Genomic DNA, 25,043 nt, shown 5'->3' on the forward strand with positions numbered 1-25,043 from the left:
AAAAGAAGAGATGAGGCCGTGTAGCTCTAGAAGATAGTGTAGCAGGGTGGGAGTTGAGGAAGCCCACGCTCTTCCTTTGGCTGTGGGGATATGACATTCGTGGTGCATATCTCCTGGAGAATGTCAGTCGGCAAGCAGGGTGCTGTAAAACTGGAGTGAGCAGACATGGCCCTGCCCCTCAGAATGAAACGGGCCCAGTGGGCAGTACCATGGGAAGTCAGGGGAAGGGCTCGGGCAGCACCATGCTGAGCTCTGTGTGGGCCTGGGGACAGGACCACTTCTGCCTGGATGACTTTCATTCTGAGGACAGAACTCGTACATAGGAGTCCGCGTGATTAAAAAGCCCAACATCTGCAGCAGGCGCACGTTTGGTTTGGTGTATGTGGTAAGGCTGTGCTGTGTGGCTGTGCTCTGCCAGGCGTGGCACTCCGCTTGCCTGGCACGCAGCAGTCAGAGCAAAGGTTACCAGCATATCAGAATAGGAAAGACAGAACCATTAACACCGTCAGGGTCTGCAAACTGTGCAAGTTCTCACAACCACAGGGTAGTCTTTATGGCTGCATAGTGGAGAAGAAAATCTGTCAGAAAATCTGTTCATTCAATTTTGTACACTCAACCAGCTCTAACTAGCCGTAAGTTTATAGTTTTAAAGTGTGGAATGAAGACAGTGCAGTTAATATAGTTACTCTGCATCCTATCAGCCCTTTCTACAGTCACAGTATAAATTGGGGAATGATCAGAGTGGCGGGTTTCAATGTAATTTATACTGCCCATTGCAGTGTATTCCATGCCTGAAAGCTGTGCTCTGTGCAAATATAGTAGCATTATTCTTTTCTTTCCAAAATAATCTGCTCACTTTGGGGTCTGCACACACAAATACTCAGAGTACACTCAAGTGTTCACTCATCAGAAATGTCCTTTACTTTCCTTCCTCCTTTGGGAATACAGTTAAAACTTCAAAGTCTTCTTAACTAAGAAGCTGATATGTTCATCTTGTTCTTACTGTGGTGGCTGAGAGTTTCTCTTCCAGTTAGGATGTAAAAAGTTACAAGAGAACATTGCTTCCATCAATAAGAAAGAGAAACCAGATGATGTACAAAGTAATCATTTTTCTTGAACTCTGAAGAGGGTCAAGGCCTCCTGAGGAGAGACGGGACACTTGAGCTGTTTAACATTTAGCAGAGTGTGGGAGGATCAGGTGTACCCCACAGAAGCAGGTAAAATGAGGTCTTAGAGGGTGAATGTGGGTTAACACACATCAGTTTAGAATAACCAGGAGCCCAGGTACAAGGGAAGTTCACATTCGCTCAAAGACTCTTTTCTACAGGCTTCCACCAGGTGCTCATAGGATTAGAGGCCTGGAGACCAGACAGAACCCCTCTTGGTGGTGGAGCCATGCAAGAGCTCATCATGCTGGGGGTTAGGCACGATGTAACGTACCGTCTGCTCCCCCAGACCCTTCTCTCCTGTGGCATGAAAGTTGCTCAGAGGGCAGCAGATCCCCTAACCCCCAGGACCCAAGCAAATAGCTACTGCTTCTGGTGGGAGGCTAAGGAAACCCTTCTTCCTGCCCTTTGTAACCAGCAAAGATCCTCTGCTTCTGGGGCAAAGCATAGCAGCAAAAGCAGGGCCACCTCTTAGGCCCCTGATCTTTCACTGGCACAAAGCAGAGTTCTCCTTTGGCTGCACAAGGGACAGGAAACTCTCATGCCCAAGATGGGGACAGTTACAAGGCAGAGTTTAGCTGCCATGGGAAAGAGAGGCACAGGTGCTGAGGAGGCCCCACTCTGAGGTCCAGGTCCACAGGTCCTTCCTAAGATTTAGGTTGGGCCAAGGGAGCCAAGAATTTTCCCTGCTGCGACTGTGAACCCAGCTCCTGGAAACAAAGCAACAGCAGCCCTCTGCTGGATGGCGAATGTGGAGAGGGACCACCTTTGTGACACAAGTGAGAAGGGACTGCAGGGTGGAGCAGGAGCACTAAGAAAAATCTGGCATTCCAGACCCCATACAGGGCACAAGGTAATAGCCCATCGCTAGGGGATTTTGGTGCTGTGCTGTAGTAGACAACAATAGCAACATATCTGTTCAACCTTGAGTAGGTTGACTTAATCTAGTGATGGCAAGCCAGAAGACCATGCGAGCCCATTTCCAGGTGGAAATACTGTTTGCCTCATTTACTACTGTTCTACAAATGATGTCCATTATTCAGCAAAAACCATGGCACTAAAAAGGCGAGGAGGAGTGACCTGTTGTCAGGAGATAAGGCAGTGAACAGGAGCAGGCTCAGAGAATCCAGGTATGGAAACTGTCAGATAGGGACTTTAACTATGATTACTGTATTAAAGGATGTAGTGGAAAAAGTGGACAACATGCATGGACTCATAGAGAATATCAACAGAGAGATTAAAATTATTTTTTAAAAAAGTTAAATGGAAACTACTAGAAACAAAAAATATGATAAATTGAATTTGTCAGCAAACTGGACATAGCTGAGGAAAGAATCAGCTAACTGAAGCTTAAGTCAGTACAACATAAAAAGAAACATAAAATGAAACATAAAAAGAGAGAGGAAAAGAGAAAAGGAGAATGTGTAGGAAAAAAAACACTCCTCCTGTGTTTCTTGTCTGCTCTCAGTTCTCCACTGCACACACAGCGCTGTGCCTCTGACACCAGGGTGTGTGTTTCCCCACATCAGCGATTCTGTGTGACATCAGCTGGTTGTCCTACAGTTCAATTCGATCCTGACACTAGTGGGAGTTAGTGTAGACCCCACAAGGTAAGGGCTCAGTCCCACAAGACTGCCTTTACGTCATATGCCCATCATAAGTCCTAGGTTGTCACCTGAGCTTCTGACCAACTGGCTGTAAACCAGGGTTCCCAGAATAACATCTTTCAAGTACCGAAAGACCAAAATTGTAAAAAGCCTCAAATCCTGTCAATCCAGAATTCTATACCCAACAAAAGTATCTTTTAAAAATAAAGGCAAAATAAAGACTTTTTCAAACAAACAAAAGCTGAGGGAATTTACTGCCAGGAGATCTGCACTATAAGAAATGTTAAAGGAAGTTCTTTAGGCAGAAGGAGTACCAGACGGCAGTTTGGATCTACACAGAGAAATGAAGAAACCCTGAAATGGTGAAAATGAGGGTAAATATAAAAGTCATATTTTTCATTATTTTAATTACTTTAAACAACAATTGTCCAAAGTAAAAACAATAACAATGTATTGTGGGTTTATAACAGAAGTAAAATAGGACAGAGCACGGGAGGGAGAAATTGGAAATATACGGTTCTAAATATATGATGTTCTCTCACTATGCATGATGTGTTTTAGTATTATTTGAAGGTGATAAGTTAAACATGTATATCGTGAGCCCTAGGGCAGCCACTAAAAAAAGTTAAAACAAAAGTGAATAAAAGCCAGTTGTGGAGATAAAATGACATCATAAAAAGTAATTAAAAGAGGGCATAAAGAGAGGCAAAAAGGAGAACAGGCACAAAAAGGCAAAGGCACAAGAACAGATGGGACAAATAGAAAACCACTAGAGAGATGGGCGGTGTAAATTCTACCATATCAGCCTTTACATTGAATGTAAATGACCTAAACACACCAATTAAAAGTGCAAGGTTGTCGGATTGCATAAAAAAGCAAGACCCAACTATATGCTGTCTAAAATAAACCCACTTTAAAGACATGGAAAAGTTAAGATTAAAAGGAAAAGGTTTTACTATGTAAACACTGATCAAAGGAAGAAGGAATGACTTCATTAATATCAAAATAGACTTTGGGACAGCAATTGTTACCGGGGGTAAATGGAACATTACATCGTGACAATGGATTCACTTCACCAAGAAGACATGATAATCTTAAATTTTTGTATATATTCAACAGCAGACCTGCAAAATACATAAACAAAAACTGATAGAATTCAGGGGAGAAATTGACAAATCCACAATTATTGTGGCAGCTTCAACACTCCTCTCAATAACGCGTAGAAGAAGTATACTAAGAACCAGCCAAGGGAGCAGAGGGACGCAGCATCGTCATCAGTCACTGCAGCTGTATACACATTCCTTTGAGGTGCACGTGGAACGGCTACCAAGGCAAACCGTTTTCTGGGCCATAAAACAAATCTCAACAAATTTAAAAGAATTAAAATCAGACAAAGCATGTCCCCTGAACACAATGAAATTAAACTGAAAATCACTAACAATAAGATATCAGGAAAAATCCACTAATTGGATTACTAAGGTGACTGCTCATCGCAGAGACACCTTCCAGGTGGTTCAGTGTGGACAGGAATGGATATGGAAAGGGACATTCAGAGAGCTTCATACTGTTTTAGATATTTGTTGAATTACTTCTATAACTTTTTTAGAAACTTTGCAATTAATCTCATTATAGGAAAACTTAATTTCAGTATATGGAATTTTAAAAAGAGGTTAAATAAGTTATTGGAAGATAGGAGAGGTGCTTTAAAGTAGAAAACACATTGATGTGGTTTTGAAATTCTTTAATCATTTGATTTTAATTAGAAGAGTCCTACTTGGAGAGGTTAGATGCCATTCAAGCATTAGTTGCATAGTAAGTAAAATTATAGGAAAAATTCAGGTTACTTGTACAATAAGTAAAACTAGAGGGAAACTATTAAGTATCTTATTTTAGTAATGAATATGATGTTAATATTAAAATTAAAGTAATAATATCATTAGTACTATACATTTTTTGCCCAGCGCACGTTTTTGTGTCAGGCAGACAGGGAAGATGTAATTAGTGTACGCAGGGACTCACGAGGTTAATTTGATGAGGTAATATGTAAATCAGAGTTGCTCTGTATTCAACATTCTACCCCATTTTCTGTAATTAGTATCCACTTTATGTCATTTTCTGCTGGTCACCCACTCTCCTTTTCGATTTTTCACTATACCTAGTCACTGTTTATCATTCGAAATACATTCGAGGACTGCGTTGGGGAGGGTTATGGGGCAGTGAAATGTGATGCATTACAGTAATGAGGGTCAGAGATGAGGGGAGGGATTCTTAAGAGATTCCTCACAAATGGCATTGTGAAGTGAAATTAGTTACTCAGGTTGCTATGAGCATGTACAAATGCTGGATGAAATATAACCAAGTGTGTGCGTGTGCATATACATCTTTTAAAAAATATTGCTGTGCTGGAAAGAACGAATTGGCAGCTCTGCTATAGCTGTTAGAAGCTAAGGGAGTTGAGCGGGGAATGGACACTGAAATGGATGCCGGAGGCTAGGTTTTCATTTCATATCCAGAAGTGTGTCTTGGGCCAGGCTGAGGCAGTGAGCTAGAACTGAGTTCTCGGAATGAACGCTGTGGTTTGCAGAGGGTTGTCAAATCCCTTAAAAGTTGAGTAGAAAAACTGTGCTCACCAGCCCTGAGAAATAGCTTGCCATCTGTCTGGGGCTCCAGCAGTAAGAAAAAAAGCCAAACTCTTCCATGAGAAATTAGAGGCCCAGTTCTGTGCCAGAGTCTCAGTAGAAACAAAGACCAAATTTCTCTATGAGGAAACTCTCGTGAAGCAGGGTGCAGAGAACACACCCCGACTGTGAGCAGTGATGTGTGTTGACTTAGTAACCTGGCTGACAAACAGCTCATCGTGGGGAGCCTTGAACGCCTGGTCCCTTGGTATTCTATCTTCTCTACCAGGGCCTGGTAATACACCAAGAACTTTTTTCCAAGGGCGAGCAGTTCTCTGCTGTGATGGCATGGGCATACTTCAGAATCCTAGGGGCATGTGTTTGATTCTCTCCCTGGAGCTTGCCATGGGCTCCATACTGCGTCTTTTCCCATCTCTGACACCTCCATACCATCCAGGGTCCACTGGGTCATGTGGCCTAAACAGCTCGCTTACACCACGACCTGGTCCTGTTGCAAAGTCCTGTCTTGCTGCAGGCCCCACTCAAAGCTGGCAGCTGCCATGTCACCCAGTCTAGGGACCAGAGCAGTATTCATAGATGCGTTGCTCCCAGGACCCAACCTAACAGGCGCCATGCTTCCTTCTTTGTGGTGCGGGATGTTAAATTTGTCTTTTACTTAGGAGGGGATATCCCAGCATGCCCCTGACCACTGGGCCCCTAGAATCTTCACTGTAGTTGCCAGACCCTGAGTCTTCGTAGGGTTTATCTTCCATACTTGGGAGTGCATGTGTCTTACCAAGGTCTCCAGTGTACAAACCACCCACCACTTGCTCGTTCTGTCCATTCAGCATGATGTTGTCAATCTCTTTCCTCCCTCATCAGGTCCAGAACTAGTTATCAACTTGACATCCAGGAGGAGGTGCCTGCAGCTAATTGCAGAAGCCACCTGCTGACTTGTGGGAGAGAGGCCTCTGCAGCATCTTCCAGCCCATTGGTGTGCTTACCACTTCTAGAGGGTCCTAGTGGGGCAATGGGGAGGTGTTTAGACTCAACATCATCATGGGCATCCATCAGAAGTCCCTATTCCAGTTTTTAGGATCCCAGGTTTTCTCTACCATAGCCCGGACCTGCATGATAGACCTACCTTGACTGAGTATTCAAATGTTTTGAGTTCTATAACTCTCACAGTTGGGTCTTCAGCCTGCAGTTCCATTACAGGTCATGATGAGGACCCGCCAAGAAGGCTCTGATGTTCTCACACTTAGCTATTAACTGTTTACTAACAGCTTGCAGTATCTCATTATCCTTATGCAGGGTATCAGTACAACCTAGCAGTAACTAGCCAACTCTGCTGTTTTTGTAGGTGTTTTTCCTTCTGTATTTTCCAAGTGTCTGTGTTATTATGCCTATCACGGCATTTTACTCCACCAGGACATTTTCCGGGACACTACCAGTGAAATCTTTAGCAGTTGGACCAGGACCTTGCAGCAGGGACCATCAGTTAGGACAGTATCCTGTTCATCTGCAGAGTGGTACATGAACAAGTCCTGAATCCCCATCTTAACAACCTTTTTGCTCAGATCACTCTCGGGGCCACTTGTATTGGTCTGAGTTCTTTGAGAAACAGATGCCAAGAAGGGATCCACACCTGCAAGGATTTGATTAGGGTAAATGCCTGTGTGAAAGGACATAGAGAGGAAGCTAGAAAAGGCAGGAAGGTGCAAGTCTGACCCTTAGTGAAGGGGAGAGGGGAGCAGTTTCTCTCATAGTTGTCTGTGGTCCAAGGGAGATTGGGCAAAGCCGTTGGGCAGTCCTTGTCTGTCTCTTGTCTTTGCCAGTTTCTCTGTTCTCGTATTTCTTGCTACTGACTAACTTTGTCAGTCTCCATTTCATGTGGTGAAAGAGTTATCCATCTCTGCCATTCAAGAGAGCGGCAGCTAATCTGGGTATCATGGTCCCACTTCCAAATTCCTAGGGAAGGACTCTGACCTGGTTTCACCTGTGTCTTGAATCTAGTTCACAGTTATGTGAACCAGGCTGTGTCTCTCTAAATTGAGACATTTCCCAGAGAAGTTGGACAAACTACAGATTTACCAGTAATACCTTATGTAACCTCTAATAATCCTTAAATATTTGATCAGCAATCTTTGATTTTTTTCCTAGCGTATAGAATGACTTTGAAGAATGAGTTGGATGGGTCATAGTTCTTCCGATGAGGGAACTGAGAGGCATACTAAGTAGTTCATCGGTGACTAATTGGGTTAGTGCGTTATATGTTTGTTTTTGTAATTGCAAACCATTTTCAAGAGTAATGACTGACCCAACATTTTCTCCTTCACCTCTTCCTTGCTCTTCAATTTATTCAAAAGTGGATTAGTGTCAGATAACATAAAGGCTATCTGGGAAAAAATGCATCTATTAGAGTACTTCACACTGAATTGGAAAGCCATGAAAGTCATTTCTAGGTGATTAGAACTTTAAAAAGAAACTGCAAAACCCTATTTCTAAAATTGTGAAGACAGTAGCATGTCCTCTCTCTGTTGTCCTTTGTATTTAGACAAGTGTGGGAGCTCCAGATAAAGGGATAATGGTAGTGAGAACTGAAGGCTAGGATTAATTAGAGCTGAAATACTGTAACAACAGGTGAAGAGCCCAAAGAGAAGGCCAAATAGAAATATGTGTATTACATGCGAATATAGTCGGCAGACGATTTTTAAATGTTTGAGTTGTGTTGTGGACTGTGAAAGGCATTGTGGGGAATACAGAATTTGTAGACTCAGTCTCTAAATTCAGGGAGTTTATAGTCCACCTTGAGAGAAAAGACAGTCGTCATTGCTTGCCCAGTACCAGGCACATAGACTCCTGCAGGCTGCTTGGAATAATAAGTGGAGAAATGAACAAACAGCTGACATGTTGCCTCTTCTGAATCCTTCTCAGACCTCTCTACTGTTTTAAAATATGATGTATTAATAGAAAATGTGAGGTATAGTGAAGCCAACACAGATCAAGAGACAATTACCACTGGAAAGATTGTTACAGATCCCAAGAGGAGGGGGCACGCCACACCACAGGGGGCCACATGGTGAAGCACCAGGGTTGGTCAGGAGGCAGGAGTGAGGGGGAGCTGGTGTAAAAGCCTTTATGATGGTTTTTGCATGAAGGAACAGGTGAGGCAGGGTAAGCAGGTTCAGGATTGGCTAGTTTGAACAATTTCAGCAGGTGGTAGGGCACAGTGTTGTCCCTAGTTGTCTGGTACCCGGCCCTGGGGTGATAGTGGCCCTGAGCATGAGAGCCCGATAGAGGAGGTTGTGGGGGTATGGGCTCTGGGTTGGTAGGTTTGCATTGAAAGATGAGCTCCTGGGTGAGTTTATTAGCTCCAGGATTTGGCTAACCCTGGGAAGGGCAGTCCCTTCAGGGTCAGCAAGGTCCCGGGTGTCGGAGCATCAGAATACAGAAAATTAAAGACATGGGGGGCCGGCCCGGTGGCGCAGCAGTTAAGTTCACATGTTCTGCTTCTCGGCGGCCCGGGGTTCGCTGGTTCAGATCCCGGGTGTGGACATTGCACCGCTTGACACGCCATGCTGTGGTAGGCGTCCCACGTATAAAGTAGAGGAAGATGGGCACAGACGTTAGCTCAGGGCCAGGCTTCCTCAGCAAAAAGAGGAGGACTGGCAGTAGTTAGCTCAGGGTTAATCTTCCTCAAAAAAAAAAAAAATTAAAGACACGATTAATACACCTATAGAGTTAAGCCATTCTCTTTTGTACCCTAATACCATCATAAGCAAGTCTCTAGGTCAGTACTTTCAGTAAGTCTGCCACATACACGTGGAACCTTCCTGTGCCTCCCGTTTTAAGTCAGCAGTTCACTGTGACACGAGAGGGGGGTGTCTTAAGTATAAAACTGAAGGCTTTTGGCAGGGATGGAGTGGGCATCAGAGCAGATGAGAGCACTTCTAACTGAGAACGTTGGGAAAGTCTTGTGTGTGTTTTCAAGACTGACTGTGTGGGAAACAGCCTGTGCCAGCTCCCAGGTATGCCAGAGTCACGGCACGTCTGGTATTAGGGAGCTCCTCAGTTCAGGGAAGGAGGAGAAGGTCTTTAACTAGCTTTGGCCATGTTCTGGCCGTGCTGGTGGGACCTCTGTGTGGTGTGTGTATAATTAGGATTCTGTGTATTTGAACAATTGCAGGTCCAAAGAAGTGTGCGTGGTGGGCTGGGGAGATGCTGTACTGGGATGTTTCTGGGCATGTCAGTTAAAAAATATGGGGAAAGAGTGACATTTCATCCTGAATAAATGCGAAATGAATATGGAAGAGGGGACTGTTATATACATCGTCAGCATTCAGCTCCTAAATCTTGTGTTTATCCCAAATTCTTGTAAAACCCTCTTTTGAGAAATGATTTAAAAACTAATTCATGCTTGGGCCAGTTTCACACACCAGCAGTCTGCTGATGACTTGAGAGCCTTGTGTCCATCGGGTCGTTAGCCCACCTGTGCCACCTTTGGAAGCGTGTGCCGCCCGTCCTCCCATCGCCCACTCCACCTGCAGTGCTCTGCACTTCTGTGTGGAATCATGGTTTTTGTTGCTTCATTTCCTTCTAGTTCTCCTGGAGTGAATCCCTGCTGATCAGTTGTCAGTATTTTTCTTTCCCATACTTTATGTTTTCATTAAGTTTATTAATGATTTTTGCTTTTTTTCCCTATGAGGAATTCTAGTTTTCTAGTTTGTTTTATTTTGATTAGTTACCATCCTATTGCTCTAATCAATTCTCCCAGAAAGAAAAGACAACTCATGGTAAATCTTTGTACTTTCACCTAGAGACTTGTAGATCTAGAATTTTCCTATTTTAGCACTCTTTCCTTGGGGGTGTACCTCTTCTTTTCATAATTTTTGTGTAAATATTATCTATTTTCTGTAGTTCAGCATTATCCTCGAACAGTAATCTGTTCCTTTTTTATTCCTATAAGAATAATTAACATGATAACAACATATAAGATGTAATAAAATTAATATAATCAGTGAAATTTTTTAATGTACTATATGCCAGGCACTGCTGTGAGTGATTTCTAATAATGTAATAACTCATTAAATCCTCCCTCTCTAAGGTAGGTGCTGTTATTATCTCCATTTTACGGGGAGGAAACTGAGGCACAGAGAGGTGATGTGCCATAGGCAGTGCGCCTGTGTCCACGGGTGAAGTAGTATTTGAGTCTGAAAATAAGGTCAGGACGTTCAGCGGCCACCTTACTGGACAGAAGGCAGCAGTAGTCATAAAAACATTGGCATAATTGAACTTTTCCTTTCCAGCTGCCACGCATTTTTGCCCTCCTCTGCCTCCTTCCCCACGTGACCTCTGCCCCGGGACCCTTTGTGAGTTAGCCCTTATTCACCCTTCAGATTGCAGGTCAGCAGTCGTGGGCTCAGAGAGGCTGCCCATGACTCCTCAGAGAGGTCAGCACTCGGTCCCCACAAATGGTTCCATGACCCCAAGCCTTAACCTGTGCTGTTGGATCAGGGTCGCCCTTCCTTGCCAGAATAAAGTTCCACTGGGGACCTTGTCTGCTCTCACTCCCCACTGGGTCCTTGTCACCTCAGATGCTGCTGTGTCTGTGGTGGGTGCTCAGCAAGTATTTATTGGGTACGTGAAGAAAGGGTTTGAAGAAAGGAGGAAGACAGACAGAGATTGATTACGTGCTTACCGCATCCCCGGTTCTTTAGGCGCAGGATACCGTGCCGTGTGCCATTCCACTGTTGTGCCGAACACCCAGCTAGAGGGCTTGAAACAAATAGGACATTATTTGTCTCGCATAACAAGAATTCCAGATTGGCGTTTCAGGGCTGGCTTGACTGCTAACAGATGTCACCAAGGTCCTAGGGCTTGCTGTGTTTCTGCTCCTGCAAGTTGGGCAATATGATCGTCTTGTCAAAACGACAGCCACTGGATTTTCTGCTGCTGTGTGAACAGTAAATTTGTTGCATGAGTCGTAGGTTTGAAACTGTGCATACTTCCTGAAAGAGAAAGTTGAGATTTTATTTTATTTATACTGTGCTTTCTGAGGAGAGGTGAAAGTAATTCGCAGGATAATGAAGGCGGCTTTCCTGAAGTGCCTCATGAGCCTTTACTGTCTGTTCTTATTTAAGGCACTGAAAGTTGATTGGAAAACTGCCTGTCGGGAGAGGTGATTGACAGGTGTCCTGTGGGTTGTCCTAGTTGGCGGTTTCAGCAGGGGAAGCGCCCCGCCCCAGCATCAGTGTTCGTAGATCTCTTCTCCTAACACATTCTCCAGGGAAAAATGTTCCAGTCTCTTTGTAGGGGGAGTAAACACAGGCTGCCAGTGTTCAGGGAGCCAGGTGGAGAAGGGAGCTGGGGGTGGAGGAGGGGAGTGGTCGCTCTGACCATTCAGTATGGGCTTTGGCTTAATACTCCTGGTTTCAGTGCATTTCCTACCCCGACCTTTAGCTGTGCCTAGTGTCTCAAGTCCTGATTCTTGAATTCACCTTTCCAGAGGGTAAATCATGGTGGATGGGGTGGAGGAGGGGCAACACAGGAAGGGAGAAGGAATTCACCAGTGGTTTTTTGTTTTTTAGTTTTTGTTTTTGGTGAGGAAGATTGGCCCTGAGCAAACATCTGTTGCCAATCTTCCTCTTTTTGCTTGAGGAAGATTGTCACTGAGGTAACATCTGTGCCAATTTTCCTGTATTATGTATGTGGGATGCTGCTACAGCATGGCTTGATGAGAGGCGTGTAGGTCTGCACCTGGGATCCGAACTCACAAACCCTGGGCTGCCTAAGCGGAGTGTGCAAACTTAACCACTATGCCACTGGGCCAGCCCCCACGAGTGGATTTTTAAAAGCCAGTCCTGTTCTCACACGCCTCCATTTCCCCTGCTCCCCTACTTCATAGGTACTGGCGCCTCCTCTTCCCGGGCTCTTCTGGGGGAGGTTCTGTGGTGCAGGTGGGCTCATGTCCGGCCTCCCCCTGGCAGCCTCAGTCTGGCCTTTCTGTGTCTTAACCTGGTCAGCTCTGCCCACAGTGTCGGGCTGTGGTGTCCTCTCCTGCTCTGAGTGCTTGTGGGCTTGTGCCTGTTCTGTCTCTTGCCATTTTAGTGGAGAGGGAGGGGAGGTGAAAATGCATGTGTTCATTTGCTCGTGCTTAACTGGAGATCTGACATATATTATTTTTTATAAAAATAGGAGTGTACTGTACGTCTGTCTTTGAAATCTATAAAATTCATTTTAGTAATTCAGCATCTATTACATATTTAGCTGATTTTCTCGTGTAGAAATGATAGGATAATGAAACTTCCTGGGAAGGAATCAGTTTTCAAGAGAATTAAAACTCTAGATTTGTTAAAATGTGAATGTGAGCTTTAAAAAAGTCTTTTTAATTTTCAGCTCGTGAGCCATGCCGCTAGTGAAGCGGAACATCGAGCCCCGGCACCTGTGCCGAGGAGCGCTGCCCGAGGGGATCGCCAGTGAGCTGGAGTGCGTCACCAACAGCACCCTTGCTGCCATCATACGCCAGCTGAGCAGCCTGAGTGAGTCTCTCATTTCTAGAATCCCTTTGTTCTGACCACCAGTGACATTTTATGAATTTAAATATTAAATTAAATTTGATTTAATTTGATCTCTGTTCAACAATTATGTGATTGTCCAAAGAAGAGACTGTAGCTGTGAAGGAAAGAGCCTGCCTCGCTCCCTCCCTCCCGAGCTCCCAGTGAAAGGGACGGCTGCGCCCTGCTGGCCTTGCGGTACCGCTCTGTGACGAAGACGATGTCCAGTTAGAATGACCGATTCTCAAATGATTAGAGAAGACCAAATGTGTGGATTTAAAGTCGTGTTACTTTTTAAAAGCTTATTAAAATGAAGATAAGATAAACGGTGGTTTTTAAAAAACTTTTAGTGAATTATTTTGTTAAACTTTGGACGGGACTAATTGTTTTTTAAAAATGTAATAAACTGAAAGCAAGTTAACGCTTGTAATATGCCTGGCACACAGTAGATGCTCTGTAAGTATTTGTTGATTAAATAATATTCCAAATGAATCGAAGAATAAAGTCCAAAATTAGTGAGATCTGCTGATTTTAGCCTACTAAAAGTTCAAATGCAGGTGCTGACTTCCGAATTGAGGTCAAATATGATTATTAGGTATATACAGTACCATGTATTATATACCTAGGTTATGTACATACAAGCAAATGCAAACATAGGGAAGAATAGACTTTCTGTTATTCTAAATTGAACGTTAATGTGAATCACCCAAAGGATATTCCATGTTTTAAGACCCAAATATGCATGAAAATGCTTTTCTCCTCAAAGCTTTTTGAAGTTGTAAAACATTCTGAGAAATGCTTTGTTGGGTGATTTCGTTGTCCTGTGAACGTCATAGAGTGGCTCACACAGACCTCGGTGGTACAGCCCGCTGGACGCCTAGGCTGTGTGATCCTCGTCTTACGGGACCACCGTCGTATGTGTGGTCCATTGTTGGCTGAGACGTCGTTATGCGGTGCGTGGCTGTGTTTCTTCCTTAGTAACTTTTACATTTATGTTGTAATCTTGTTCTCTCACTTCATCCACTCCTTTTTAGTTTAGATGGTTTACACGGCATTTTGGGTGACACGTTTTCACAGTTAAATTTTTCAGGAACTCTGTTAACAACTGGAAAATCCTCCATGAAATTTCAGATGCTAGTAGCCTCAAGCACAGGAGAACTTTCTTAAAAACCTCAAGTACTTTTATTTATTTTGGAGAAGAAGTATTGTGATAAGTATATTTTTCTTTAAAAGAGTTGCACTATATATTGTTATTGATAGATTTTTAATATATCTGCAACCATTGACTAAGGCAAAAGTAGCTTGGAAATTACTTAAAATGTGTTTTCGAGTTCTTCTAGAATCTAAACTAATTACAATTGATTTTTGGTAGTGGTTGTTGATGAATCTGGAAATTCATATAATTACAGGAAGATACCTTGTAAATTATTGAGGGGTGGAAATGTTTCTGTTTGCCTTCATACATTTTTGTAAGAACGTCTTAGTCTCTTGTTTTTATCGCTGAAATGTCTATTGGCGTAGAGTATAAGTGATGAAAACCAACACAAACTTAAAGTTTTAATAGTCAAGCTATATCGCATGCATAATATTCAGCATAGTGTTATGTTAGCCGTGTTTATGGTGCCTGCTTGGCCACAGTCTCTGGTAAGTTGAAACTACCCACAGAGTACGTTTTGTTCCATGTAGTCCACTTGGGATAGAATAATGGTAGCCCGTCCAAGGACGTTCACGTCTTAATCTTTGGAACTTGTGGATATGTTATGTGACGCAGCAAGGAGGAGTTAAGGTTGTTAATGAGCTAACCGTAAGAGGAGGAGATTGTCCTGGATTATCCTCACCCATTGTAGTCACTGGGGTCCGTTAAGTGCGGAAGAAGGAGGTAGAAGATCACTGTGAGAAGGATGTGACGTGAGGAAGACTCGGCCATTGCTGGCTTTGAAGATGGAAGGAGAGGCCCAGAGCCGTGGAATGCAAGCAGCCCATGGAAACTGGACAACGGCAAGGACACGGATCTCCGCGAGAGCCTCCAGGAGGAACACAGCTCTGCCAACACCTTGTGTCAGCCCAGTGAGGTCCAGTTCAGACTTCTGACCTCCAGAACTGTAAGATGATGAATTTGTGTTGTTTCAAGGTTTGTGGTAGTTTGAGCCAGTAGGAATAGCAGCTGTAGGAAACTAACGCACCACTCTGGCCTTGGTTACATTTGTACACACGAATCACGGTAGCCTCTGAGTGGACCAGGGACTTGTACTGGCCTCAAGGGCGGTCAGTCCTTAGCTGGGCTGCCTCAGTGGATCTCAGCTCCGCCTCTAGTAGAGTCTCATGGGGAGCTTTGAAACAAGAGGCTAGGAGTCACTCGAGAGATTGTGATTGGAGTGTGTACCAGCGATGCGACCTGCGACATTAGACACCATGTGTCTGGACTGAAAAGATGAGCTGCGTCAGTCATATTCTTGCAGCAAGTTTGAACTAAGAAGCACAGTGAATTTGCTGGTTTATTATAGGATCTACTGCTGAGATGTCATCCAGGACTGAAGAAGTCCTGATGGCCACCTGCAAGCCGAAGTTGTAGAGGGGGCAGAGGTTAGGAGAAGGGAGAGAGCCAGCAGGTAAAGAAAGGGAAAGGAATGTGCAGAGAGAAACAGGGGCTGGACGCGGGAGAGACACAGGGCCCAGCACGGTGGAGAGAGCAGCTGGCCCTGAGACCTGCCCAGGACGGCTTTCCAGCTCCTGTTCGGGGAGCAGTGCTCAGCTATCCTGAGAGAAAACCCTCCCCGACTTCAGGGTCCTCGTGTGCATCTGCACTTGCAACCCAAAGAACCTTACAAAAAGAGGAGTGAGAGTATGGGGATATGTACACCAAAGATATAATTTTAGGAAGCTAAGATACTAAATTATTAATTGATGATAGAATAGCATGATTACCAGTAATTTATTCATTGGTGTTCATTCACTCAGTACCCCTCTAGGTGCAACATACAGTAAATAAAATCAATTTGGTGAGTACTTAGAAGTTAAAAAGCATGTATAATTGACATCAATATGGTCATAAAATAGGAAACACTGAATTATTATGACTTACTACAACACTAGCACTTAATAAATGACACCTACATTTTGGGTGAATCTTTAGTTTTTGTGGTGTTTTCCACTAAGTAGAAATATATTATGGGAGATGAGGAAAGTTATATGCAGTTTTTTTTATGATCTAAAATTGTTAGGAAGAATGCAAGTTTGAAAGAATATTTTATGTTATTTTCTAATTTTGTAATCATTCATCAGGTTTTTAAAGCAGAATTTTAGGAATGAATGAATCTGTCATATTAGAAGTCTTTGTTTTACTGAGTATTAATTCCCAAGATAAAGTCAAAACAGAATCTATTTTTTTATTCCTTTGAGTATCTGACCATTATTCAGTAGGTCCAGATAAAAATGGACCATCTTAATTTTCCTTACTTCTCTGCCCACCCTCCCATACCTGTGTTAACCAGCACCCCCCACCCCCAAAAAAACTCTCCACTCCTCAGATGAGGGTGGGTGATGTACACTTATCTGAACTTCCTGTAAGTGATACAGAGAGAGACTAGACTGTCTACAGATGCCATCTTGGGGCGGGGGGGAATCTCGGTGGGAACTTTTAAGGATTTGCCTTGCCCCTAGACTAGTCATACCTGCCTTAAGCAGCGTACACTTGCCCTGGGAGACCTACTCTGATAATTCAGGGTGATTAATTCTCTGGTGGTTCTAGGGAAGGAAGAACAGACCTGGAGTCTAGAAGGAATTTCTTTGTTTTTTCCCAAAAAGGAATATTAGCAATTGAGGCCTGATTTACCTGATCGTTCTGTTTCTCATCACATCTCTGGGGGCAGGTCAGGGTTGTGAGGATATAAATGACTTTGCATAAAGCAAGAAAAGATACCAAATAGACCTCTGAAGCCCCTACAACTCTATATAACATTTGGGAAATCTATAGGTTTTTACCAGTTGCCATGCTCCCATTACATCCAAATTAGACACTTGACTTTAAAGGGCCAGAAATTTTGTCAGTATTAGATTTTTACCAGGCTCTTCAGGGAATTGAAATATTTTCAATGAGAAAATATTGATATTGGTATTGAGTTTAGGAACAGTCATAGTAGTGAAAGAGAGGAAATTTATAACTTGAATACCCTTATAGTTAAAGAAAATGGATCAAAAGCTTTCACATCTTTATCCAATAAAATAAAAAAATTAGTATTTAATAATTTTCATATCTTTGTTCCGTTGAGTGTTACTAACTTCCAATGTGAGTGATAAGGCGGCAGGAAAGCCACTTTTAAAGACAGTTTTGGTTAGTAGTGTGTTACTTGGTTTTCTAGCTGTAGAATATTGATTTTTTTCTCAAATACTAAGTTTAGTGTAGCAATTAACATTCAATCAGGAGAGCTTTTCCTCATTCTCCTTGATTAATAATCTGAGTGCTCTTGTTCCTATCAGCTAGTTGCTCAATTAAAATTACAGTGTCTTGCAATCAAATTCCTACTGATAATATAAGGTAATTTTAATATAATTTGCTTAAAAAAGGAAATGGGAACATAAGGCATACGTGCCTAGGGTGACACAAGTCCTTTTTAATAGACTTGGTTTTATACTTCTTTTCTCTTTGTTCTTGTGATAATAACTGTCTTATATTCTCCCTCTTACGAAGGTTCCCAAGATGTCACAAAAAAATGAATGAGACCTTTAGTGCATCCCCCCACCCCAAGGTTTTTGGTTATATTTGATGGTACTAATAAGATAATATAGAGAACTTAGCACAGGAAAACACAAAGGAAAAAAGTTACAGAATTTTCATTAATCAGAGGAAATCAGTGATAATGCTTTGTATATATCTTTCTAATGATGGTATTTTATTATACATATGGTTTTATAGCTTATACTTGTTACTGAGCGAAGGCCTGCTGCCAGATAGAAGCCCGTACTGTGGCACTGGCTTTTGAGAAAAGAAAGAGCTTTATTGTATGACTGGCCAGCAAGGAGACAGGAGGCGAAGCTCAAGTCTGTTTCCCTGAGCAAAGCAGGGACAGACTTTTCAGGAGTTGGGAGTGGGAGTGGTTATGCAAAACACTAGCTTGGCAGAATCTGATGGGATGGTGGGAGTGTAAGAGTCTTATAAGTCCTGTGTACTACAAATCAAGGAACCCCTGCTTCTTACTAGAGCCACTTTCTCATCACGTCGAGTTCCGTGGTTAGGGAACTTTGGGTTCCTAGGTGGCTCAAGGTCATCTGAGGACAAGGTTTCCATCTTCTTACATGCTTCAGCTACATGACTGGCAGTTGTTGCTCATTGGGCCTATAAGATAACTTTGATCTTTTGTTGTTGATACAATAAGGCCAGTAAGAATTGGTCTATCATGGTTACGTACTCAATATATCATAAACATCTTTATTAATTCTTCTAAGACACATTTCTTTTTTTGCTGAGAAAGATTTCCCCTAAGCTAACATCTCTGCCAATCTTCCTGTTTTTGTATGTGAGCCACCACCACAGCATGGCCACTGGCAGATGACTGGTGTAGGTCCGTGCCTGGGAACCAAACCTGGGCTGCTGAAGTCGATGCACTGAACTTAACCACTAGGCCATTGGGGCTGGCCCTAAGACAGGTTTTTTGAAAGCTGGAGATTACTGTATTATATTGATATACCAAAATTATTTAACCGTTTTCCTACTGTTGGATATATACATTGTTTCTTTATGGGGGGAACACTATCAAATTCTTGTATAAAATCAGTACATCTCTGGTTATTTTTGGCATCTTTTTTTTTTAAGCTTTTTTATGTCTTACACGTCATCAAATGTCCTCATAAAGAGCAAAGATAGTTTTTACAAATGGTCCAAAATTCTGAGACTCCATTACTTTTAAATATACCTCTCTTTAAAAAAAAATTATTACAAAATCTATTTTCCATTAATTTCCACATTTCAAGTAATTGCATAAATGAGAAAGGAAGTCTGTTTTAGTCTAAAAGATTTTAATAAGTGATTAATATTTTTATTAATGCTCCTTATGGTACATGTTATGTTTCATATCAAGCCGAATTCTGAGTCGACATAAAAATGCCTCCTTAAGGGCTTGCCCTGTAGTCTTTGCTTTCTGTGGTTAGATCTGGAATTCGCAGTTGTATTAATTGATTATACCAGAGCAGTTCTACGCAGAATGGAGATTTAAATATTCTGAAGGCGTGCACTGAATAGATTTCTTGAATGTTTTTAGCCAAATGGGATTTTGAGAGGAAAAGGGGAGATTCAAATGCAGTATATACAGAAAATAGATCAAAAGTACATTTCCATGCAGGTTAAGGCTAGAGTAAAGGGTAAGTTAAGAGAAAATGTATTGATATATCTGGACAGAAGGTGACTAGAAGAAACAGCAAGAATTAAAAAAAAAAATTAATGCCTCAAACTGAGGTAAGTATTTGTATTTCTTGGAGACAAAGAAAACCAGAGAAGGGAGGTAAGAAGTAACGTATAGTTAGGAAACTCTAGGGTAGAAGTTCTGTCAGGATTAGAACTGGAGGCAGATGGAATGAGAGCTCCTAAGCCCCAAGGATTGTTGGGAATTGAAGCACTTTCCCAACACACTGTTGGACCTGGAATATCGGAAGTGCTTCCTCAAGGGTGTTGTAGAGGTGATTATGAGTTAGGTGGCTTTTCATTTCTCCTTTCCCTAGAGAGATTTCAACATAGCAGGATTTAAATGTAGAATGATTCTTAAGAACACAAGTTGGAGAGTCAGGCACATCTGACATTCAGTCCTGCCTGTCATTAAACTTTTCTGGTGTTATCATCTGTATTCTTCCCGTTTCGTGAGTTTATAAGCTTATGGAAAAGTGTCTTGCGTGATTTATAGCTGTTTTTCTGATTGTTTTGCTTTGCACTGTTATTAGAGCAGATCGTATAAAAACTTTGAGGGAAGATTTCAAAGGTTTTTAATTTTTTCTAAAATTTTATTAACTATCATCACTGTCATATCAGGTTCCTCATTTGATTATCAGCAGCCTAAAGTAGTATCCTTCCTTCAAGCAGGCCCTGTTATAGGAGTAAACGTTCTTGACGTCAGTCTCTACTATTCTTCTATACCCCTTGTTCAGCAAAACATGAAAATATGAGACAAGGAGAAGAGGAGAAAAATGTGACTCCTAATCATGAGAAAAAGAAGTTAGTAGAGACAGGATCCACAAATGACTCCAATTTTGGACTTAACTGACCAGTACTTTAAAATAGCTATGAAAAGTCTATTGAAGGGATTTCCAGTTTCTAGTCTAGTGATTTAAAGAGCTTAGAAGTCACTCCCACCCATACAGTGAGAAAGAAACTGAACAAACTGAAAAACCAGCTTTTCTTAGATTTGTCAGAGAACTGAGGTCACAGGACAAACTGCTGCACTGAAATTTGGAGAGGCAGACAGTTGGATTCAGAGGCTCACAACAGACCGGGCAGAAATCACAGGGAGGTTAGCGGGAGCCAGTGTCTGGGTAGGGAGACCTGCCCTGCAGCTGGAGAAATGCTGGAGGTCCAGTGAGAACAAGTCTGAGGGTCAAAAGCTCCAAGGGGGCCCAGTGCGAGTGGGGCTCCTACACTTTTGTAAGTTTTCCTGTCTGGTGCCCTCTCAGGTTCTCTTGGTGAGGATCAGAGAAAAATCCCGTTGTGCTTCCTTGAGAGGGAGGGGAAGAGTAACTATTTTGAAATACAGCCAGAGCATTCTGTTCTTAAATACCTGCCCTCAGAAGAAACCTTTTCACCAGAGCCTTGAGGCAGTTGGATTTTATCAGAGCCTAACAGACCTGGGGGAAGGGAGAGACCCAGCTCCAGCCCCTTCTTGACTCCCTGTCTCACCAGAGGGGTAGGGGGTGAGACTCAGGGGCCCAGCTCATAGGATGACTGAGACCAAGTCATATACCATCGACAGACGAGTGGATGAAGAAGATGTGTATATATATGTACAGTGGAATGTTATTTAGCAGGATTATGAGACAGGAAACGAGAAAGAAGGAAATCCTGCCATTTGCAACATGGATGAACCTAGAAGACCTTATGCTAAGTGAAATAAGCTGGACAGAGAAAGACAAATACTGTGTCATCTCGTTTATTTGTGGAATTTAAAAAAAAGAAAGTCAAGCTCATAGAAACAAAGAGTAGAATGGTTGTTAAACTGGAGGTGGTGGCAGGGGGTGGGGGGCGTCTGAGAGGTGGGGGACCTGGGGGAGATTCTGGTCAAGGGTATAAGCCTTCAGTTATAAGGTGAATAAATTCTGGGGATCTCATGTACAGCATGGTGACTATAGTTAAAAATATTGTATATTTGAAATTTGCTAGGAGAGTGGATCTTAAGCATTCTCACCAAAAAAATATATATATATATGTGATGTGATGATGTGTTAATTAACCTAATTGTGGTAGTTATTTCTCAAAGTATATGCATATCAAATGACCACATTGTACATTTTCAATGTACACAATTTTGTCAGTTATACCTCAGTAAAGCTAGAAAAAAAGTTTTAACACTCTAGAACATTTCCCCTCTCCCACACCTTACAGACACATTGCCAAAGGCCTCCATGCTCCAGTTCTTTTCACTCAGTATGCCATGTCTCTGGCTTTCTACAAAAAAATTAAGAGGCATATTAAAAGACAAAACACACAGTTTGAACAGAGTAAATGTCAGAACCAGATTTCAGATATGGCATGGATGTGGGGAATTATCAGACCAGGAATTTCAAGTAACTATGGTTAAAAAGCTTAGGACTTTAATGGAAAAGTAGACAACATTCAAGAACAGATGGGTCATGTGGGCAGAGATATGGAAATTCTAAGAATAAAAAAATACATTGAAGAACAAACTGGGAGAGGTGAACAACATGCATGAAGAAATAGTTAATTTCAACAGAGAAATGGAAACTATTAAGAAAAAAATACTAGAATTGAAAAATACAGTACAGTCATGCATCATTTAACGATGGGGATATGTTCTGAGAAATGTTTCGTTAGGTGCTTTCATCATTGTGTGAACATCGTAGAGTGTACTTACACAAACCTAGATGGTACATAGCCTACTACACACCTAGGCTCTATGGCACTAATCTTACGGGACCACCGTCATATACGCATTCCCTTGTTGACCTGAATGTCATTGTAAAGCACATGACTGTTATCAGAAATAAAGAATTCACTTGATGGGCCTAATAGCAGAAGTGATCAGTGAGGTTGGAGACAAGTCAATAGAAATTATCCAACTGATTGACAAGAGAAAAGGAATAAGAAAAAAACCCAGAGCATCCAAAATATGGGACAATATCAGATGGTCTAACACATATGTAATTGGAGTCCCAGAAGAAGAGGAGAGAGCGAGAATAGGGCAGAAGAAATAACAGTTGAGAATTTCTGAATATTGATGATAGATAGCAACCAACGGATCTGAAGCTCAGCAGATTTCATGAAATGTAAATTAAAGAAAACTTGACATCTAGTCACATCATAGTAATGTTGCTAAAAGAACAAAGTTAAAGAGAGACTCATAAAAGGAGTTGGAGGAAAAAAGTACATTACGTGTAGGGAGCAAACAGTGTCAAGAATGACAGCTGACGTCTCATCAGGAACAATGGAAACCAGAAAACAGGGAATAAAGTCCCGAAAGAAAAAAATTGTCATGCTGTAGCTAATTAAAATATCCTTCGAAAGTGAAGTAGATGTAGCTTATTCAGACAAAATCTGAGCAAATTAGTCTTCAGCAGACCTGCACTACAAAAAATGCTAAAAAAACTCTTTATGCTGAAGGGAAATGGTACCAGATGGTAGTCTGGATCTGCAAGAAGGAAAAAAGATCACCAGAAAGAGTAAATATATGAGTAAAAATAAGAAGTTGTACAGTTCTGTGCCCAATTACAATGTGTGTGGGGGTTTCCCCACAACAAAAATTCTCGGTGACATAATCTGGGTGTCCTCTAATTCATCTCACTTCTGACACTGTCTACCTGGAGGTAGTGTCAGATCCCACAGGTGAAGGGCTCAGTCCCACAAGACTCCGCCCATGCACACACTCTTCAGGTTCCGATTGCAAGTCCAGTCTGTCACTTGTGCCTCTGATCAACTGGCTGCAGATTGGAGGTTCCAACAACCCCTTCCTTGAGGTTAATTTGCCAGAGCAGCTCAAAGAACTCAGAGAATCATTTTACTTTACTATGTTACCGGTTTATTATAAAGGGATATAATTCAAGAACACCCAGATGGAGGAGATGCCTAGGGCAAGAGGTGGGGAAAGGGCACAGAACCTCCGTGCCTTCTCTAAGCATAGCCCTCTCCCCCAGTCGCCATGTGTTCACCAACCTGGAAGCTCTCTCCTTTTGGGTTTTTATGGAGGCTTCATTACATGGGCATGATTGATTAAGTCATTGGCCATTGGCGATTGATTTAACTTCCAGCCCCTCTCCCCTCCCTGGAGGATTGAAAATTCCAACCCTCTAATCACAGGGTTGATTTTCCTGGCAACCAGCCTTAGGTGTGGCCCAAAAGTCAGCTCATTAACATAAGACACCTTTCTGATTCTCATCACTTAGGGAATTCCAAGTGTTTTAGGAGCTCTATGCCAGAAATGAAAATGAAGATCAAATATATATGCTTTTTATTATAAATCACAAAATCACAGTTTATTAAAAATTACATATTTATATCTTGTGTTTAAAGATTCTTGACTATTTAAAATTTATTGTAGAGTTTATAACCTATGTTAAATTAAAATGTATGACAGTAAGAACTGTAAGAGTGGCAGGGGGTAAGTGGAATTATACTGCTGTATTTTACATTGTTTATGAAATACTATATTATTTGAAAGTACATTAGGGTGAGTCGAGGATGCATATTTTAATTTTCAGTAACCTCTAAGATAACACATAGAGGAGATAAAATGGAGCCCTCATAATTATTTGATTATCCTAAAAGAAGGCAGGAAAGGAAGGACAAAGGAACAAGGACCAGAAAGGAGAAATGGAAAACCAATACCCGGGTGATAGAATTAAACCCAGCCATAGCAATAACTGCATTAAATGAGAGCATTGAAACACTCCACTTAAAAGGCAGAGGTTATCTGGCTGAATAAAAAAGCAACACTAAAATACATGCATTTTTAAGAATGAAGACAGATTTAAAGAAAATAATTGAAAAAATACACTATGCAAACACAGAGCATAAGAAAGCTGATGTGGCTATATTATTATCAAGTAAAATAGATTATAAAACAGAGATAAAGAAGGATATTTCATAGTGATGAAAGAGTCAATTTGTCAAGAACACATAATGTATATATAGCTAATAAGAAAGCTCCTGAGTACATGGAGTAAAATAGAACTGAAGGGAGAAATAGACTAACCCAGAATCATAGTTGGAAATTTTAATAAAAACCTCTCAGTAATTGATACAAGAAATAAAAAAGATCTTTAAGGATATAGGAGGTTTGAGCAATACTACCAAGCACTCTGACTTGATTGACTTTTATAGAACACTAACTCCCACTCTGTGGAATATACGCTCTTTTAACGTTCACATGCAGTGTTCAGTAACATGGAACAAATGCCCGGCCAGAAAGTAATACACTTGAAAAGATTGAGATCAGAAAGAGTATGATGACAATGAGATAATTATAATAATCTTTTAAAATAATTCTCAAATATTGGAAGATCAGTATCTTCTAAAATAATCCATTGGTCAAAGAAGAAATCAGAAGGGAAATTAGAGACTATTTCTGACTATGTGATAATGAACACACAAAGTACCAATGTTTTTGTGGGATCTAAAGAACTGCTTGGAGGGAAATTTGTAGCTTGAAATGCTTATGTTGGAAAAGAAGATTCAAAATCATGAGCACGTTTCTCAGGTGAGCCCTCGCTGTTGCTCAGCAACCATGCTGTAATTCCTTTCTTCATTAGTTTCCCTGCCCTTATGGTGCCTATTTCATATCTTCTCTTTCCACCTTAAACTTCCCCACTCTGGGCTGATACTTGTTATTTCACTGGGAAAATAAAAACAGGAGAGAACTAAAGATTCCCCTTCTGTCACATGAGCCC

At 41.8% G+C, this 25,043-nt stretch overlaps 1 protein-coding gene across 25 annotated transcripts in view; it reads left to right on the plus strand.

Moving 5' to 3' along the window:
• The window catches only part of WASF3 (WASP family member 3), a 122,049-nt gene that overhangs the window by 66,021 nt on the left and 30,985 nt on the right, over window positions 1-25,043 (plus strand). For all 25 annotated transcript variants that reach the window (XM_070578692.1, XM_070578705.1, XM_070578690.1 and 22 more), the window contains one exon: window positions 12,790-12,932. In XM_070578692.1, coding sequence (XP_070434793.1) covers window positions 12,800-12,932 — 133 coding nt within the window. In that variant the 5' untranslated portion in view covers window positions 12,790-12,799. The remainder of the gene's footprint in view (window positions 1-12,789; window positions 12,933-25,043) is intronic.

Source organism: Equus przewalskii, chromosome 16 (assembly GCF_037783145.1).
Source record: "Equus przewalskii isolate Varuska chromosome 16, EquPr2, whole genome shotgun sequence".
In the NCBI taxonomy this organism is placed as follows: Eukaryota; Metazoa; Chordata; class Mammalia; order Perissodactyla; family Equidae; genus Equus; species Equus przewalskii.